Here is a 20,664-nt window from a genome sequence, read left to right on the forward strand (position 1 = left end):
CGGCCCGCTCCTCCCGCCTCCCCCGCGCCGCCACTGCGCAGACGCGGGGGGGGACGGGACGGGGGGGGGGAACGGGACGTTCCCGTGGCAACGGGCGGGCGGCCGCAGCCGGACCGGAGCTCGCCGCCCGCCGCGGCAGCGCTGGACGGCGGAGCGCGGGCAGGCGGCGGCGGCGCGGGGCCCGGCGGGGGATGGGGGCCGCCCCCCCCCGCCACGATGCTGCTGGGCAGGAAGCCGGAGGCGCCGCTCGGTGCAGGTGAGGCGGCGGCGGCGGGGCCGGGCGGAGGCGGCCGATGGGGCCTCCCCGGGGCGGCGGCGGCCACGGGGGTCCCGTGGGGAGCGCGGCCTCGGGAGGGGGGGGCGACCGCGGGCGGGCGCGGTGGCGGAGGGCCGGAGAGCCCGCCTCGCCCCGCTCCCCCCTTGGTTCCTGCCGGTCGAAAAACTCCCGAGCCCGGTGCGGAGCCCGTGGCGTTAAACGCTGTAATTTTAAGTTCTTGAACAGTATTTGCCAACAGTTGCAGCGCAAACCGACACGACCTCCCCCCCCCCTCCCCCCTGGCCCTTGCAGCAAATCTGCTAACTGTAATTCCCACATACCAATTTTATAGGATAACCTACTTTAAAGGATAGTCCTATCAAGTGTTTAAGTGTATGCTCGTTTTCTGTTGTTCTCAATGAGGCTAGTTCGGGATTATCCTACTTAAGGGAAAATGGGGAGTATGTTGGTCAACGTTTCCTGAGCGTATATATTCTCAGTGCAAAAGCTGATTGAGAAAAGAGAAGCTCTAAATTTAAAGTATCACAAATTAAGGTTTCCCAAGAGCTTTGTGCTCTGTTGTGGTATTAAAATATAGTTACCTTCTCAAGATCCTTTAATAAATGATCTTACAGACTAAAGTGTGCCAAGTGAGATACGTTTCAGCGTTTGTCTCTCTCTGTATCAACGTGAATTGTTGTGACTAACTGGTTTGTATATGGGACATTTCCAGCCAGGTTTGGAGATGGATTATATGACTCCTATATGAGGATAGATCAGATTAGGTACCAAGAGTCTACAAATGAAGACCACAGCCCCTCAGGACTTCCTTCCCTTGGAAGATCTAATGTGAGTATTTTAAAGTCGTCTGGGTCTTCACCTTGTGTTGTGTGGCTGTGAGAACTATCAAGGAGTTAGATACCTCCCTACAGAGAATAAATTTAAAAAGTGGGATGTTGCAGCTTTGTAGCAGCTTATTAACTTTATTGCTTTTACTAAGCATAAAAATGATGTGGTATTGTGTTCAATGTAGAACTTGCTAGGCAGCCTCAGAAACCCTATCTTGCTATCCTCAGCTCATGTTTTAATCAAGAAAGTTATTTTACAAAAGGTTGAAGTGTTCTGCCATGTCACCTCATATGTTGATAAGTATGTAAATCCACACAGGCTTTGCTTTACCTCTTGCATGTTTCCATTTTAGCTTCCCTCATGAAAATTCCGAGAGAATAAATACTTACAAACAGCAGAAGGAGCAGTGTGGGTTTGCATGGCTGCCAAACATCTTACAAAAGTATCTGGCTGCTCTGAAAACTTTGGCATTATCTGCCACTTCGTTTGCTGGCAAAATAGCTCTTCATGGACTGAAGGTGTTAACATGGGTCTTCAGAAGTGCTGTGTTTCCTCAGCAGATGAGGAGTTATGAGATCTTCCTTAAGTTGATTCAACTGAGCGATAGTGGTCGTGTTTAGCTGTACAGTGATCTGACCTTTATATGGTTTTTAAATGTGTTTTGGCTCTTCTTGAATTCTGGCAGAAGCGAAGGAGCTTGAGCTTAAAAAACCAACACTCTCTAAAAAGTGAAAATGGACATTTCATGGAGTAAGGTGCATTTGAAAATCAATCACCTTGTGGGAATTTATTTTAACAGGTATAAGTAATTAATTTGGTCTGTGCCGTTCACTGAGCGAACTCAGTGGCATGGGACCACGCTTTCCTTTTTTGGCAATAATGAGGAGAGCAGAAGAAATTTAGAGATTTGTGGAGTAGTAGAGTTGGAAGAACGGTGGGTTGGGTTTTTTTGCAGGGATGCGGGAACTTTTAAACTGCAGTGCTTAAGTCATAATCAGTAGAATGCACCTATCCAGTTAAATACAAATATAACTCCATGAATATTTTGTTTCACTGGTGTATCTCATTCTTCGTCTGTATTTTGTCCATCAGGCCTGTTAACTTTTTAAGGCAAGATTAAGGGTTGTAAAATGCCTAGTTTTGCCATGATGACACATCAAAGAACACAACTTTAATGGTATCTTGCGAGCAGCAACTGAGATGAAGCATGCAAGGGTGAAAATCATGATGCTTGCTTTTAATGGGAAAGTATCTGGAATAGAGTGATATTTGGTTTCTCTCTTGCAAGATGTTTGTATTACAATGTAATGTTACATGAGAATTGAAGAGTTCTGATGTCTGCAGCTGTTCATTCTTTTCATCTCAGCTATAAGAGAACATAAATATCTCTGCTTTGAGAATACATGGGTTTAATTCAGTTTGTTTAATTCAGTAGTCAGAAGATAACTGATGCACTTTAGCAAAACCAGTTGTGTAGGAGCTGGGTTAACCATTTCCTTCTCAATTAAAATGGAAGTTTTGTAAGTATTTGAAAATCTTCAACAGGGTGCCAGTTGTGTTGTGAAGTCTAATTTCTTGTCTGCTGATAGAACTTCATTAATAAAACAAAACCTGCACAGCCCGTGATTTGTAAAAGAAAGTTGTTGAAAGAAAGCTGATGTTACCCAGAAGTCATCTGACTTTAAGGGTAGCTCTTCTGAGTTCAAGTTAAGATTGATCTATATTTGTGTCTCATCGTCATGTGGCAAATGATTTTGGTAGTCCTCTAAGAATGAAAATTTAGTCCTTGCTCCTGAATGGCTGCTGAGTCGGGTTTGAGATCCAAAGCCATAGTTTCTTCATTAAGAAGTAGTTCCAGGATAAATGGAATAATGAATTCCTTGTTTATTTAGGGATTCAAAGGTAGAAAATCTTTGCTACAAACAGCAGCATTAGCAGCGTTGCTATTGCTCCTGGGTAGAGAATATTCAGGGTTAGCAGCGTTTGCAAGGCGTTACACTTTCTGGTGTCGCTACAGTTGAGGACATTCAGACTGTTAACGCCATTTTCTGGAAATCAAATACTTGAAGGAAATCAATGTCATAAGTAGCGTTTCTGCGGTACAGTAGCACATTTGGAAGTCTCGGTGTGTAATTCCCTCACCCAGCTTGAAGGCGGCTCTGCAGAGCCCGGCTAATAGGAACTGCCGCAGCATCGTTCTGCGTACAACTGAGACCCAGGTAGGAAGAATATGAGGGTTTGGTTGCAGAGGTGAAAGTCAGACTTCTACTCTAGAAAGACAGGATCGTCTTGTTTTGGTTTTCCCCCCTCTCTCCTGCCCCCCCTGGAAAACCTCAGAAAACAAACAAGTGTGGACCTTGTTCTGTGCTTATGTTCTCCGTTTATTTGTAAACTTTCTGTCTGAGTCTGCTGGACTGAATAGTCTTTTAGCCAGCTCTGAAAATATGTCATTCTTATCTTGGCGGTTCAGCCAGACTCCGAGAAAAAGGCGTTTATTCTAAATCACTAGGGTTGGGCTTTGTTTTTGTATTTAAGACTTTCTGGAAAGGCGTGTCTCTTACAGTAAGCTGTATTTTTGGGTTGATAGGACACAGAGTAGTGGAGTTTAGTAGGATGTATCCGATGGCCTCTAGTCACTACTGATAAGGACTGACTTCTGCAGGAAATGCCCTTTTTTTTTTGGGCCTGTGAACAAGAACTAACATTTCAAGGCGGCACCAACAAACAGACTCTTTAAGAGACGTGTATAGTTGGTTTTGGCAAGAACATTCACTTCCCTTATTTACTGACTGTGCTGAGATGTTGGATTGTATGTAACTAAAAAGGAATTTGGTTTTATTGCTGTGGATCTGCAGGTTTATTTATATTTTTTGTTTGATTCCTGTGTAGTTATTTTGGTTTTCAGGGATTCGGTTTGGCATGTGTCTCAAATCTTTATTTTTAGATTAAAGGACAAAATGGAAAACAGATGTTGCTACTCTAGTCATGGCTTCTTCAGTGTTGCACAGGGTAAGACAACACCTCTCTGCTGTCTATCAGCATGGAGCATCAGCGAGTAGAAAAGGGGAATAACTGCTGTTCTAGTAAGGAACTGTACTCCGGGGAGTTCAGCATTTACTCAGTTGTAAAAATAGCAAGCTTGAAAAATTTCACAGTGCTTTTCTCACCTTCTATGCATTCATTTCAGTTTTAACATATGGCAGTAAGAGGCAGTGGTTACAGACTACTGTCAACCAAGTTGGAGTAAGAGAGATTCTCGATTTTTTTTCAAAGCTTCCAAGTCTGTCTTAAGATAGTTGTGCAGCTATCATGATTTCAGGGGGAGTTGTGGATATGATGGTATTTTCCCCTTCAAAGAAAAAACATCCTTTTTTCAAAAGAAAAAAGTGTGGTTTATCTTTTCTTGCTCTGTCATCCTTTTGCTCCTCGTTCAGCTTGGTTACACCAGCCTTATGTCACCTGCTGTTGTTTCTTTGTCTGCCTTTGGCACACTTGTCTTTGCAATATTCCTGACACTTCTCTGCACATTCACGTTCTGTTGCATGTTTCGGACAGGTGCAGGCTGCATCTGTCATCGGTTGTGTTTGCTGCACCCACGTTTAAAGCTAAACATAGCTGTTCCCCCGGCTGTTTGCTGACTACGTGCATACTAGTAGGGATAGGTATTGTGTCCTTGTTTGAGTGTCTGGGGTTTACCCTTTATGGACTTAAAACTACGCTACGTTTGTGCGTGTTTCAGTAAGTTGTGTTCTCTTTGTGTACCCTTCTACAACTACGCTTGTAACTTGAGTTGGTTTAGGTGCAGCATTTTATATTTGTTCCTGATAGAAATGCAAAGCCTGTTGATGTTACTGGTTTTGTTTTACATGGTATTGATTTTATTCTTAGTCTGTGCTTTAAAAGTTAAAAGTAAAGCTTTTTTATTTTTTCCCCCCCCATCTGTAGGTTTCTAGCAACAAACTCGCAATGAAGGATCACCCTCTGAGTGGAAGTCAGGTCAAAGTGGAGCAGTTGTTTGAGGACTCTGGCAACAGAAGGAGCAGCGCTCTTCAGTCTGCAGGAGTTACTGGTTCAGACAGGTCTCTTCCTTCCCTGACAAGAGATAAAAGTATAGAGAGCATAAGCACTTCTAAAAGCGGTGGTAGTTCCTCAAAAGCGCATAAAGCCATTTCCCAAGCTCCAGAGCAAGCTGTCAAACAGTACAAACATCAGTTATCTGCTTATGAGCAGCAAGAGATATTTAATTTTTCTGAAATTTACTTTGTGGGTCCAGCTGCCAAAAAGAGGCAAGGAGTGATTGGTGGTCCCAACAACGGAGGTTATGATGATGACCAAGGCAGCTACATTCACGTGCCCCATGACCATCTTGCTTACCGGTATGAAGTGCTCAAAATCATTGGCAAGGGCAGTTTTGGACAAGTTGCTAAAGTCTACGATCACAAACTCCACCAACACTTAGCCTTAAAGATGGTTCGCAATGAAAAGAGGTTCCATCGCCAAGCAGCAGAGGAAATCCGGATTCTGGAGCATCTGAAGAAGCAGGATAAAACGGGCAGTATGAATGTTATTCACATGCTGGAAAGCTTCACCTTTCGGAACCACATCTGTATGACCTTTGAACTCTTGAGTATGAACCTGTATGAGCTGATAAAAAGAAATAAGTTTCAGGGCTTCAGTATCCAACTGGTACGCAAGTTTGCTCACTCTATCCTGCAGTGTTTGGATGCCCTTTATAGAAACAAAATCATACACTGTGACTTGAAGCCGGAAAATATCCTCCTAAAACAGCAAGGGAGGAGTGGAATCAAGGTTATAGATTTTGGGTCCAGCTGTTTCGAGCACCAAAGAGTCTACACATATATTCAGTCTCGATTTTATCGGGCGCCAGAGGTGATTCTGGGAAGTCGCTATGGGATGCCCATAGACATGTGGAGTTTCGGCTGTATTCTGGTGGAGCTATTGACTGGATACCCTCTTTTTCCTGGAGAGGATGAGGGAGACCAACTGGCTTGTATGATGGAACTTCTTGGAATGCCACCTCAGAAGCTGTTGGATCAATCCAAGCGAGCCAAGAACTTCATCAACTCTAAGGGTCACCCTCGCTACTGCACTGTAACTACACATGCGGATGGAAGAGTGACCCTCAATGGGAGTCGATCGCGCCGGGGTAAAGTGCGAGGAGCTCCGGGGAACAAAGACTGGGTGACGGCCCTGAAAGGCTGTGACGATCCCTTGTTTATAGAGTTCTTAAAAGAGTGTCTCAGCTGGGATCCTTCCACACGCATGACTCCGAGTCAGGCTTTAAGGCACCCTTGGATTTGTAAACGAACACCCAAACCACCCAGCACTGATAAAACCTCCAATAAACGGATTTCTAGCTATACGAGTTCTTTCACAGGAATAGGTTCCAAGTTGCCTCCCGTAGTTGGAGTAGCGAACAAGCTGAGGGCTAATCTAACATCCGACTCCAATGGCAGTATACCTCTATGTACTGTGCTGCCCAAACTGGTCAGCTAATAGAGAATCACCTGTTTCCAGAATACATACCTTGTATTTTAATTGTTTGTTGATAATGTGCAAGGAAGTTAAATGCAGAGGTTTTTATTAGAGGCTAAATCTTGAATATGAAAAGTTTCAGTCAAAACGTACACGTTTAAAGGGCTAACGTTTATCCAGTTGTTTCACTCACAACGTGGTGCGTATTACATTACTGGGTAGGTCAGCTCAGCTGTTGAGTAAAACGACAGTTTGGCAGATGTGCTATTAATAATGCTGTTTTAGATATCAAACTCTTTCTTATCGGACAGTTTAATGGGTTTTTTTGCTTAAGACAGCAAGGGAAATTCATTTAAAATACGTCTTTTCAGTTAATCTCCAACTGAACTCTTTTTATTCCGGGGCAAGTTTTTACATCTGTTGTCAAAAGCACAAATGTGTTGATGTAATGCATTAGGAACTTGCAAATTGCTAACTTACGTTTGAAGAATTCTGTTTCTCTGCGCTGCTTTTCCCTTATCTATCGTGACGGAGATTTTAAAAAACACCATGGGATGTAGACACCAAAGGAATTTGGTGTTGAAATTTTATTATCTGAATAATTATTTTTTTTTCCAGAGGAGCATAGAAATGCCACGAAACACAGGATCTAGCTAAATAAAACTACTAACTCCTGTACACTTGCTATTTCCCTTAAAAGTCTGTGGAAGCTGGTAGGGGAGTTCAAGATCAGGACTGGTCCATCGCAAGCGTGGGCTGGTTCAGGGCTAACGGATCAATTGTGTGTTTCTTTGGAGCTCAAGTTTAAATCATCAGTTCTGCCAGGTTTGTGTGTGTGTGTTTTCCCATGTTGTTCCCAGAACAAAAATGTTGAACTTAAAGAGCTGTTTTATATACATGTTTGAGATTCTGGTCATTTTAAAAATTTCTTTTTTTGTGTGTGTAGAGTGAATTCCATTGAATTACATGGAGCTCTTTTAATAAAAAGTAAACATGCCACCCCTATCAGGCAAGAAAATGTTTTTAAGGCCCAGGACTGTTACTCAAAAAAAGGTGGGGGGGAGGCACACTTAATAATTGGAAGTGTGCTCTGAAATCTAAGCATAATTGTGAAATATCAGGAAAGATTGGTGAAGTGCAAGAACTGGTGGATCCAAATCAAAATACGTTATGGGAAGAATTGCTCTATTTCTAATCATATTCCTTCAGGTCTTTGAGAGAGAGATGCCTACCTTTTCTCATTCTTGAAATATATGAGCTTGTATTTCCTCTTCCTTTATCTTCCAAGAACATGAGAAAGTGGAGTGACCTGTAATGACAACAGCACAACTTGTTCGGGTTGTTACTTCTTGCAGCCACATGGCCCGAGTCCATTTACAGAAACATCTGATCTCTTGCCAGGTGCCTGAACAGAATTTTAAACACAATTTAGAGCTTTTATGAACAGAAGGTTTTAAATTTAATGAGTTTCTCTGTAGCAGGTTTTTAATGTTAAAACAAGGAGACTCTCAGTATACAAACAAAGGAATTATCAGGGTGATTTTTAAGATAAGGTGACCACATGTTCAATACAAGACCCTCCCTTTGAGAAGATGGGGCTGCATTTTCTCCTCTGCTCTGTTTAATTACAGCACTGGCAAAATGCTGGGTGGAGGCCTGTATAAAAATGCAAAAAGACAGAGCCAAAGCTCCAAACTGTCCAGGACTGTTGTTTAAACTGAGGTTCTTTTGTACGTAGCTTTTCTGAGTTCCTTTGTTTTACAAGCATGAATTCGGTCGGCTTAATATTAAAATAACAGTCTAGCCTTTATCTGTGCAGCTCCAAGTAATACCGGTGTGTATGGTCTGGTCATGGTTCACTTCGTAGTAGTGCATGACTGGTATTTTTTTATTTGGCTTCGCTGAGTGGAGTTGTATTTGAATGGAGAATCAGGAAAGTGGATTTTGGGGGTAAGTGGCAGAAGCCACCATCGATTTTGGTAGAATCTCTAATAGATGTGGCACGATTTCAGAAGCCAGAAAAATTCTTCCTCCTCTGCCCTTTACTCTATGGATTTTCTCACAACCTTTCTTACACCTGGTGAGTGAGGAGAAAGGAGCCTTTCCAGAGCAGTAGCTTGTTAGGAAAGATGCATAGAAAAGCACTTTATGTAGAGACCGTAAAGGGATGGTCGTGTCTGGAGCCTGGCAGAAGGCAGTAGAGTGTTGGTGTGCTGGGAGCTGTACAAACAGGTCTTTTCGTAGGAACACGGGGCAGTATCTTGGTTCTAAACCATTTTCATCTGTAACATGCCAAATGTAGAATAATAATTTTCCTGTGACTTCTGGGAACTAGTTACTATGAGGTAACTTCTGGTGTACGCACAGTAATCTCACTTAAGGCTGGTGCTATAAACTGCAGATGAAGTAATTAGCTGTCAAGAACATTGCTTTGTATCTAGAAAATGTGTTCAGCATGACCTGACTGCACAAAGTGCCCGTTACAAGTTGTGTATGTTTAAGACTGGATCTTACTTGGGACTACTGTGTTTTAAAATCAAGTGCATACTTAACTGTCTTGCTAATTTGGGTCTCTTGTCTATATAGCCATAGCAGGTGAGAAGGAAAAGGAAGCAGCCTCAGCAGATTTTTACTATATTGAAAAGGACTTCTTCATAGCCCAGGGAGTACAGCTGAGAGTATTTTGGTATTGTTTCCAATTACTGAGCCCCATTTTCTTGATGAAATGTTTGCTTTCAGTGAATAGTGTGACACAGTGTTCCCAAACTGGGAGAGCCCTCCAAGTGAGCTAATAAATCTCATATCTGGGAGAGAGCTGAGGAGTTGCCTCTGCGAGCACTTGACCTGTTGAGGTCCCTGTGAATTAGGGTAGGAGTTATCCGCAGGCACGTGTGGAGGGTTGGCCCATGGGCCGTGTCGTTTGTGAAGGGTGGTCAGGGTCACACTGGCTGTCTTCACTGAGATCCAGTCGAACCTCAAATTCACACTTTGTTTTTTGGAAAGCTGAACGCTAGTGAGGTCTGAAATGGCCAGAAGTTCATCCTTTTCGTTAGTTGTGATACTGGTTAGGATGTTAAAAGTAGTCTAAAACTAAACTTGTCTAAACAGGTTATCAGAACAGCTTCTGGTTTTGTGGTAACTCTTTGCTTTGCAGGTTTGTTAATCTGCCAGCACTAGCGAGGTTCCACTGGAACTTCAATCATGTTCTCCTAGGATGTTAGCACAAAACAAATGCAAATTACTTGGGTTTACAGCAAAGCAGACATTGTGCTTATAAAAGTCACCCAAACTCGTTTTAAAATGTTTGTTATAACGTTCCCTCTGTTTCACTGCACTGTTAGTCTCTGTATTGTAAATAACACGCTCTGTTTATTGTCTGCATTTTTAGCCGTTTGGTTTAGCAACGTTTTTATATAAACGAACGACAAGGCACAGCATCACCTCTGACAGATGCACTTTGCTTTTACACTGGGATCCGAATATCATCTGCCTGTCCAAGTTGCAGGGAGAAACTTGTTTTTATTTGAACTCAGTGGGACAGTGAATTATTCTTCTTCCCTGCGGGACACGGTACCGCAGACAGACACGCACCCAGGCTGCGTTTGGTTCTTTGCAGGTTTGATCTTACTGACGCCAGCTGCTGAATGTGAAGCTTCTTTCACAACGCTGACCTGATTCTAGAGATCTCCTGCGTACAACAGATACTCTTCACTAGAGTTTTTTTATCCTTCCCATCAGCTTGAATAGGAACTCTAGTTGTCCGGTGACCTAAGAATTCACACCAGACTAACTGGAGAGCTTTAAGGTGACTTTTGTGGAAGAGTGAGTGTGTTGCTCGGTCTGAAATTGCTTACAGTCGCTGTGGCCTGTCAGGACTTTCATGCAGTTGAAAACTTTTTAAGCAGCAATTTATCAGTAGAGGTTCTTTGCAATGGTCATCCTCTTTAAAACTACCTCCAAAATGAACCTAGGGTCCTTTTTAAAGAGATAGTCACTGCAGACTACAGCTCTTCTTTTTTTTTCTTGTTTAATACTAATAGCTGTTTTGGCTGTGAAACGTACACATGATGATCTCAGCAATGTCTTACTAATCCTGCCCATACAAGCAAAAGGCTGATTCTGCACCCAGAGATCTCTGCTGAAATGATTGATACAAATCCCCTGCCTGCCAAAGTTTAATACTGTTGTGGAAGTGGAGAGCCAAAATAATATGGAAAGATCTGCGGTACTTCTCTGCGGTACCCAGCCGAGATTCAAAACAAACTGTGCTGACAGACTTTTCTCTCATGAAAAAACCTGTAGTTTTTGCATGTGTTGAGCTCTCGGAGCTGTGGGTACCTGGCAGTTTTGAAAATTGGACATCATGTTTTTATACTTAGTGCTTATCACAGATACCACTTGAATTATTTTTTTTATTAATTTGTTAAGGGTTTGGGGAAAAGTATATACTTCATACTTCCCCCAAAAGAGCCCTTACGTGTTCTAAAACTCCACGGATATCTTAGAGGTTTTTAATTCCCGCTGTGACACGTAAAATCCTTGGGTCATCAGAGCAGTCTTGGATAGGTGAACGTTGTCCCTGTACTCAGAGGGTGCAGTGACTTTAATCCAAATACAGTTCGTGCAGACAGGCTAACTGGGTCAGTAAGTCTGTGTTGCTAAAAGAATAACCCCTGTTCCCTATACATAGTACTGTGCCTTATTATTTTACCAGCCTACATCTGTCTCGGTGCAATCAAATTACTCTTCAGGGTTTCTTATACATTGCAGATGTTCATACTAAATGTCAATGTCTAAAGAATTTACAGGTTAGCCTTTTTATTATAAATATTGTGATGAGGTGTAATATGGTGGAGAATGTAGAAGACATTTAAAGTGCATGTGAACATAACTCTGTGAAGGAACACTTTGGAAATAAGTCAGTCTCAAACTATGTATCTAAATGTAATGAACAGATATTTCCTAAAGCTGTATTTCGGTTCATTTTTAAAAGAAAATAAATACATAATTTTCTTTAGCAACAGACTGTGCAAATTCCTAAAAGGCCTTGATTTAAAAAAAATATTAATTATTTCCAGATGGTGTAACTTACCTTGTATTGCCAGACACTACCTTCTGTGGCATCTAACGAGACACGAGTAGAACGTTTTCAGACTCTACGTGAACAGATGATTTCAGTGTGTCTCTGCTGAACGTGATGAATGCTCTGATCTGACAAATGTTCTTCTCATTAACGGTGCTGTAATTAGAACATATCGAAGTTTTGCCATGACATTCTTCAGTTGTCACTTTCTTATTCAGCCCACTAGAGATCTTTTTAAAGCCCAGAATCCTGCTTATCCCTAGGCTGAAAGGAGAAATCCAGTAATAGCCACTTAAGGAAGATTTGCTTTTATTAGAAACCTATAAATGGGTAACCTACTGTACACAAGTGGATATTGGAATAGTTTGAAGATGAAATCATGCTGCAATAAAACGGACTCTAGCTATGACCTATGTGATTAAACAGTGCTTGTTACGTGCAGAAAGTTTGCAGACAACACCGGGTGAATTTTTACCTTGTTTGTTTTAATGTGGGTGAATGGCAAATGTTTGATTTTAAAAAAAAGCTTACAGTCTGAAAACAGTAACAAAACATGTATGTGCAGACATGTAAGTGTTCTTTGAATGTCTTTGTTTGTAGTGCATGTATATACATACGTGTAGCTACGCAGCCTGCAGGCACAGCGCCTGCGCAGTCTGCCGTGGTTACTGGTTTTCATAGGACAGGCTCTGTGTGAGGGTTTTGAGTGGCATTTTTTCAGGCACAGCAGCTCATTTTTTAAAAAAAAAAAAAAGCTTATCTTGCCACGTTGTAATACTTGTTGATGTAATACGATAAGGTATTGTATCACAAATTCCGCTGTTTGGAGCTGCACAGTGTGCTGTAAAGAGAAGCGCTGTGTAACGCCAGCTGAGGAGCTGGGGAATCCGATCCTAAAGCTCTATTCACATAATTCTGCCTGTCCAAATTATGCTGAGGGATGTCAATATAAAATCTGCATCTCTGCACAAAAAAGATTGTGGGGCAGAAGCTTGGAGCCTGGCCCGCTGTTGCTCATGGGGTATATTCCATCCATTATTAATTATTGCCGTTTAATTAATGTGGTTTCTTGAAGGAAAAATTAATCAGGAGAAGAAAAGATTTACTTGAGTTTAGCAATACTCCTTCTGGTTCGCTGGGTTTGACTTTTCAGCCTTTGCATAGTAAGAGGGCGATGCCGTTCCACGTAGCAGATTCATTCAGCACAAATGTGCTTTAACAAGCAGCTGCATCAGCCTAGCGAGCGAGTTGTTGCTTAGCACAGATTTGTCAGAAGGCAAAAATTAAACTGGGCATTTTAAAGACACAGGCTGAGGGCTTTTTTTGAGCTGCCTGTCTAACTTGTAAGATGGCTTTTCAATGGTGGGTAGCTGGTTTGGACCTTCAGATTTGGGTCTTTTGCTTGATACATTTTAAAGGGGCCTGATTTTCCTGAAAACAAATGCCAGAAGCTTCCTAGGGCTGTTCTAAAGGGCCTCAAAATGACCAGACGGGATGTATCTTCTAGTAACAGCAACGCTATAAATGGCTGATGGTGCCTGGAGTCCCCGCGGTGCACGCAGGGTCACCGGATGGCACAGAACACCGCGGCGGCTGTTAAGCTAAATCTGCAGGTAGTCCTGGTGCCCACAGGGCTGGAAGGAAGGGGAAGGGTGGCTGTGAGCTTTCCAAGAGGCGAGGCTGCTGTGTGTCCAGCGACAAGGAGCCTCTCGAGCTGCTTGGCTGGGCTGGGCTGGGCTGGGCTGCATCTCCTCATGCTGCCACCGAGGAGCTGCCCGCAGGGGCTTTAGGTTGCCCTCAAGTAAATAGTCTGCTGGAACGGGCGGTATCAGGGTAAATTGTCTGCCGGAACGGGTCAGTCTGTCTGGGGAGTCTTTCTGAGCCCTGTTCTCAATTCTTACACACACACACTTCTTACGGGTGTGGGTCAGTGTGTGGCTCAAGGCTGTGTGGACCAAAGAGGTGTATTTTGCCCATAATTAGGTTTTCTCTAAGAATCAGCTGGCAAGCTAGTGCTGCTCTTCGTATGATTCATCTAATCCTTTTTATAAACTTTGCTGCACAGGCAGTGAATGAGTGATAGGCAGCATTGAGTTTGTTTTCTTTCCTCTTGTCAAATTAGCCCAACAGGCTTTACAAGTATTTAGGACAGCCATGTGCACAGATGCTCAGAAATGTCTTTTCCTCTGAAGATTCTCTTCTCTTCACATGAATGTGTGTTTTTTGAACAAAGCACATATGACATACACCAAATGTTTTTCTGTGGTACCATCCCTGTGCCTCCCCACTGTTTGTACAAACGTAATAAATGTGCGGGGATGTACCTGATGCAGTTGCAGCCAGCAGCAGCAGCCATCTGTGCCCCGAGGCATCCGTGAAGTCTGAACTTATAAGGAGTCGCAGGAGGGTTTGGGACCTGGCGCTCGGCTTCAGTGCAGAATTGCAGAGAGATGGGGTCATTGGCACGAGCACTCCACAGCTTTTCCCTCGCCTCTTGCGAGAGGAGTTTAAATGAACCGTCCCTTAAGTGTGCTTCAGCCTGTTTGCTTTGTCTGCGGGGATGAAATAGTTGCCTGAATGAAGTCTGCCCATTCTTAACTGCTGAGAGGAGCTTTCTAAAGATGACAGAGTCAGCCCCAGCCTCTTGCTGAGGAGCTGAGCCATGTAAGGATTTGCATTCCTCCCGCTAGCTCAGAAACTCGGATATTTGGCTTTACGAGTGGAGGAGAGACGTATCGGAGGGAATTGTTTTACTGGGCAAGTAGGTTGTAGGTAGGAAGGCAGAGACCATGATTATAATAATTAAGTGTAATTAAGCATGGCTGAGAAGGGATTGAAAGAAGGAAAGCACATGCCTGATTAGCCCACAGAATTTACTGTTGGAGGCTGTAAAGACCAGTGACACTGTTTTTAAAACAGGTTCAATTTAGTATGAAGTTCTTCACAATTTTAATAGCATTGTGAGAATTCCTCAGGTGCGCTGCGTTAGAGAAGAGTGCTGTTGAGCAAGGGGATGTCCGGACAAGAAATAATGCAGCTGGTTCTTGCCCTGGGCAGTTTTCTGGCCGCAGGGAGGTTGCTGTGGACGTGCATCCCTGGGAACGCAAGAAGCCATAACCAAGACAGAGCTGGGAGAGCGGAGCGTTGCGCTCGGCTGGTGGCCTTCGAGGGCTGTGCTGGTGGTGGCCACGTGGAAAAAGATCTTGTAGGGCAGGAAAAAGAGTTGGAAAAGTAGGATTTCCACCTTGCCACGCTCAGCCGGAGCCTCAGCCACTCGTGCTGCTCATTCTGGCGTGGGCAATGGATGAGAAGGAAAGGACAAAAGAAGTATTTTACTCAATGCTATCACAGGTCTGGCTGGTAACGCCCAAGGTCCTGATCCGTGTCCTGCAGGGCCCGGGGCTGTGCAATGCAGTAATATCTTCCGAGCCTGTGTGCGTGCCCATCTCCTGTCCAGCCGCTGCCACAAGGTTGGGTGACAGCAGCACCAATAATGTTAATGATAGAAGCTGCCAGTCTCTCCAGCAGGTGTTGATGATGGATGGCATAAATGAAATTATATTTGAGGTGTGGGCAGCCAGCTGTAAAGTCATCAAACAGGAAAGGTCACGCAAGTAATTTACACCAGAAGTCCTCTGTCCTCAAAGCCATAAGCACAGAATAAATATGTACAAGTGAGCAGAGAGGGATATTTTTTTGTCTGAGGCTGAATCTCTGAGACACGAGCACTATATCCCCTGTATATCCCCCTCACAATTCCTTCATTGCTGTTGCCCTGTGCGGAGCTCGGGGAGTAACGAGCCTTTGGCATGGTTTGGTCGTGATGCTGCCAGCTCTGTCTGACGTGGGACAGAAAGGGGCTGGAGACTGGCAGCCCCCAGGGCTCGGGCAGCTCCTCAGCCGCTGCCCCTGGGCTTGGGCTTCTGAAGGTGCCTGAAGAAATGTGCTGCCCACATTTTGCTCCATGCTGGTAGCGTTTAGGTGCTTAATTTATTCTTTAGATGTAGATAAATGTGGAAAACAACGGGGGGGTTAAGCCATTTTTGGCTCTTTGCTGGAGGTGACTCGCAGCACCGCGCAGCCTCCACGTGGGACCCCAGGCACTGGGAGGGGGTAACTGCGTTTTCCAACACTTTCCCAATACTTACACCCGGGTGATCTTCAAAAATGCCTCTTGAATCTGGTCGCTTCGAGGAGCACAGGGAGGACTGGGCCAGGCACGCTGGCTGTGCCAGCTGCAGCTCCCGCTGGTCACTGAATTGCTGGGGAAGGTGGGAGTGTGTGTGTTTGGGGGGCAAGTATGGGGAAGCCAGTAGTTATTTTGGGTGGTGCAAGAGGGGAGCGAACAGCCCAGCTTTCATTTTCCATCCAGCTGGTGCTGATTCAGGATGTTTTTGCAGCGACAATTGTGTGGAGCTGAGCCACTGAGGGCTTGGTTACGCGCTCTGGCTGCAGTTACATGTGCAGCAGCGTTTTACCTCCCTCATTGTCTCATTTCTCACTGCGTGGGACACTGGTGGTGCTCTTAGGAGAAGCAATAAGATGGCAGGAGGGTAAGAGAAAGCCAAGACCTCCGAGCTGGATTTTCTTCTTCTTTTCCCTAGTCTAGTGGGATCACATGCTTTGCTATAACTATTTCCAGACCCCTCTTCAGCATTTGCAGGACTAAGCATGATCCTTTGACACATCCCCATGTGATGGGAAATGCACAAGAATGACACAAACCTTTATAAATATTCTTTGATGATTCTTTTTTTTTCTTTTTCTATTAAACTAAAACCAGAGCTTCATGCATTGTTCACACTGTTAGGTCTAATTACACAGAGCGGATAAATGGCCTTTTTGAAATGCTTTCTCAGGTTCTGGTCTCACTCCACGACCCTTTCAATGAACTGGCAACATCACAGAAAAATGCTTTACTTTCCCATAGGGCCACAACAAATACAGCTTTTGGTGGACCCAATTTCAGGCGTGCTCCCCCCTTCCTTGCCCTGTCTCCAACCTCCCCGATGCTGTTTGCAGAGCTCTTCCTACGTGGCTCTGCTGAGGGATTAAGCCCGGCCAGCTGCAGGGATGGCAGGCATGGGAGGTGGGAGCTTTGTCCCTGCTCTGCCCGCAGCCTCGGGGTGACCTTGTGCTTCTCTCGCCCGTCTGCAGCTCACGCAGGAAACCGCAGCCCTGGAGAGCTGCCCCGAGCAGCAGAGCAGAGGGGCCCTAGGCTTGCAGGACGGTTATTTTCTTATGTTGTATATGACTGGTTTGGACTCGTTTATCAGACCAGCTGCCTGATTTTCTGTCTGCTGGCCGTGGAGCTTGCTCCTTCCACCCGGATCCTGCCACCGCAGCGGGTGTGTTGGCACAGTGCTTGGTCCCAAGCCTGAAGTTCATCTGAAGAAGCCACTCCTCTGACTCCCTTTCCCTGTCTGTGAAAACAGCTGGAAAGGGACTAGCACACAGCAAAATAGGTGATGTCTTCCGAGCATCGAGATACGGCCTGGTTAAAGCCTGTATCCGCATCCTTCTAGCTCTGTTTTGTGCTGTATCCAGGGTCTCTCGGTGTACACGTGTGTCCAAAAGCCCGTGGTGCCTGAAAGGGCGATGCAGATGTTGCTGGGGCTGGGGAGTCCCAGACCTGCATGGTAACACACCCGCTTGCAGGACAGGGGGAGCTCTGGGGCACAGCCCAGGGAGCTCACATCCCAAGCAAAACCCCCACCACAAATGTAAACAAATCTCTTCCACCCAAATAAATAAATATTTCTGGCCATAAAAAAAAAAAAAAAAGAGATATACACCTCACCTACCTCCTGTTGCTATTTTTTTCAGTTGCTACACAAACAGTTTTATTTCTGGCTCGCGCCTCGTGCCAGGTCCCAGCCTGCTGCAATGTAATCTCGTGTTATTGGTTTAAGCACGTCGGGGCGGATACGGCGGTTTCAGAGCAGAGCCCTTCCAGCGTGGCCCCTGGCACCTGCTCAGCCTGACCCGGGGCACTTTTAGCCTGTTGCTCGGTGGCCCAAGTGTTTTTCCACCACGTGCAGAAACCCAGATAAAGCCCTGTCAGCGCCCCGCTGCCACCGGCACCCGTGCGGGGCGGGGAGAGCTGAGCCAGGGGGGTGGGAGGCTCCAGGGGAGCCACCATCAACCTCCTGTATTGGCCCCCCAGCTCCTGACCCCGGCCATGCCCAGAGCAGAGGCCATGGGGGTCCCTGTGCCCCAACTCCTCACACCAGTGCTGACCCTCAGCCTAACCAGCTCTTTGGCCACCCTGTGCCTTACACCGAGGCATCGCTCACAGCCTCTCTCGGCCACCTTTTGGGGGGGGGGGGGTTCAGCTCACCCGATTTTTATCTTCTCAGAGGTTGTGCTCCCCTTTCCCCCCTCCCCGCAGGCAGGGCAGGCAGCACTCATTGCTCGCACACCTGGGGTTCAATGAGGCCCAACTGCACATTATTGGCAATTAATGCTGCTAATTGCCATAGGAGAAGCTTCCCTCCAGCAGTGCTTGGGAGTTGCTGCTGCGGAGGGGTGAGGACTGGGGCTCTGCCTGTTCTGCAGCCCATCCCCATGAGCCCTTCAGCGCTTCGCTTTGGGCTCTGCTCGCAGGTAAGTTGGGCTCCCAACAGCGAGCCTTCTGCAGGTGGAAGTCAAGCAGTGGGGTGTAAGAAAGCTGTTCCGTTTGGGATGCGTAACTGCCCAGGTTTGTGTGGAAACCTGCAGAGAGCAGCCACTGTCACATACGTGGGGCGTTTTTAGGTTATAGCTAGCTAGCATGGCTTCTGTTTGCTGTACAAAGCACCTGGAGAGGCCGCGTTGAAAAACACAGAGGGCAAACTCTGCTCCGAGGCTTCTGTGCTCATCTTAGAGCAACCGCTGGGCTGGGAGGCAGCTGTGGGAGCAGAAAGAGCCATCCCAGTGTGGCCATTCCATTAGCAGGGGCTGGGCTGAACTGGGAGCATCTGCGTGGTCCCCACCTGCACATGGTGCCTGCCCTGATGTAGGGACACGGGTGAAAATTGTCTCCTCCAGCTCACATGGGTCCCTCAGGGAAGACAGTGAGCGGCGTGTGGGCCGCGTATGTCCCTCTGGATTAGGGCCAGCCCAGGAGCTGCTTATGCTAACGGAGCTAATCTCCATAATCTTGTCACACAAATGCCTCCTCTCTGCTGGCAGACCGCAGGGATTTGGGTTATACCAGCAGATGTAGGTGCAGTGGGAGGTGGCAGGGAGAGGAGGCACATCTGGGGCTCGTGGGGGCCCTGCCAGGCTGGGTTCAGCCCCCTCTCCTGCGCCCTGCTCCGGGGTCTCACCCCATCACCCCTCCGCAGCGCAGGGTGAGCTGCCATCCGGGGGCAACACGCCTCAGGATGCTCCATTTAAAAGCAAGTTCCTCTGCCCCAGCCCCGTGCCTGTAACCCCCGTGTCCTTTTCCACTCTATGCCACGTTTTTCACCATTCCTGCTGCTCCCTCCAAGGTGATCTCCAACTCCCTGCGTGACCCTGCAGCGTGTCCTCCTGTGGCTCACCCACCCTTGGCTGACGGGCTCAGGCTGGAGAGACTGTTGGTCCATATCTGGGTCTGGTTTAGCTTGTTTCCTCGTGTCGGGCCTCTGGCAACCTTTTCAGATCACAAATATTGCTGGCTGGGCCCCTGTGAGGGGTCTCTGTGCCACACAGGCACAGGAGCACACGGTCCCTTCTGACCTTAAAAGTCAGACCCACTCCAACGCCACCTCTTGCTGGCGAGGAGCCGCGTCTGTTCAAATCCATTGGAGTTATTCTGCACTCAAAGAGGAGCCTCTGGGCTCCGTGTCTCTGCTCCAGAGCTGCTGTTAAACTGCACACAGCAATGAGTGCTGTGGAGGGATGAGGCAGGATCTGCCTTCCCGCCTGTCATCGGGCACGAAGCAGACAGAACTGTCCTACAAAACATGACACATTTGGCTGGAGACCCCCAGGGACCACGGCGGCTGCACATGGGCCCAGGACCCACAGAGAACTTGGGTGCCTCTCAGATGGGATCCGTGGCACACGAGGGACATATTTTTATTCAAAGGATCAAGGCTCTTGGTCTGATCGCTGAGCATTGAGCATAGTGGCATTGCTGTGGATTTTCTTAGAAAATAAATAAAATAAATCAGCATTTAGGAAAAGTGATGTCAGGGCTAGACGTGGGGTGTGGATCGCTCCTTGCTCCGAGGCCACGAGGCTTCTCGGCCACTCGCATGTGCCTTAGGCAAGAACTAATATTTGCTTGCAAGCTCAGTTTTCCCTTGTGTGGGGTCTGTGGTTTGCTTGTCAGTTGGACTACGTCCCTTTCAAAGCAAATTATTTTAGAAGATACATATTTCTGTATTTCTGAGCAGTGGTTTTTGTGACTGTGAGTAGTGGCTTTTATGACTGTGAGTTAAGGAAGTACATTTGGCATCGTCTTGTGGGCGATGAATCAGGATACAGTTTCCAGGTGGAAAAATTACCCGGGTGAGAAAAGCAGCTTTAAGGGGTTGGTGCTGGGGGCTTTTGTGTGTTTTTAACGTGCTCTTTCCTTGGGCTGAACGCTCCCTGAGGCAGTGGGGGTGCTGCTTGAGGTGGGCACATGTAAGATGCACCCACGGCATCTCGGTCTGCCCATGGGTCTCGCCAAGTGCTGGTACTGAGTCCAGCGGCCACGGGGTGCGCGTCCTCCCCGGCGCCGTGTGTAGGGCTGGCTGGCTGGCCAGGGAAGGGGAGGAAAATCCTCGTACTCGTCAGTCAGACAGATATAATCCTGACCAATATTTCCTGACGTGTCTTGCAATTATGGGCTCTGTGTGTCAGCTAGAGTATGTCCAGCGGGAAGGGTTTGCGGAGCCGTCCTGCTCGGGTATGTGAGCAACGCCGGAGCCTGCCGGGTGCTAATCTGCCGAGGGGAAGCCCGGCCTGGAGCTGCCGCCTCTTCCCACCATGTGCCAAGGGGCATTTCTCCTTCCCCTTTGCCGCA

General features: G+C 46.4%; 1 protein-coding gene and 1 long non-coding RNA gene across 5 annotated transcripts; one reads left to right on the plus strand and one right to left on the minus strand.

The window, feature by feature from the left end:
- Positions 1-119: 119 nt before the first annotated feature.
- On the plus strand, positions 120-11,626 carry DYRK3 (dual specificity tyrosine phosphorylation regulated kinase 3). 4 transcript variants are annotated; one of them, XM_074893469.1, is made up of 3 exons: positions 120-256; positions 990-1,105; positions 5,051-11,626. In XM_074893469.1, the coding sequence occupies exons 1-3, from the start codon at positions 217-219 to the stop codon at positions 6,620-6,622; spliced, it is 1,728 nt and encodes a 575-aa protein (XP_074749570.1). In that variant the 5' UTR covers positions 120-216; the 3' UTR covers positions 6,623-11,626. The 4 variants fall into 4 exon arrangements, with proteins under 4 accessions (XP_074749570.1, XP_074749574.1, XP_074749571.1 ...); XM_074893473.1 differs by having other exon boundaries at positions 128-256; positions 994-1,105; XM_074893470.1 differs by lacking the exons at positions 120-256; positions 990-1,105 and adding an exon at positions 1,448-1,625.
- Positions 4,949-12,346, minus strand: LOC141954191 (uncharacterized). Its single transcript, XR_012632122.1, has 2 exons — positions 11,694-12,346; positions 4,949-5,197 (listed from the first exon to the last, which is right to left on the minus strand). It is a non-coding gene; the product is annotated as an uncharacterized LOC141954191 (long non-coding RNA).
- Positions 12,347-20,664: the final 8,318 nt, after the last annotated feature.

Source organism: Strix uralensis, chromosome 24, assembly GCF_047716275.1.
Source record: "Strix uralensis isolate ZFMK-TIS-50842 chromosome 24, bStrUra1, whole genome shotgun sequence".
NCBI classification, from domain to species: Eukaryota; Metazoa; Chordata; class Aves; order Strigiformes; family Strigidae; genus Strix; species Strix uralensis.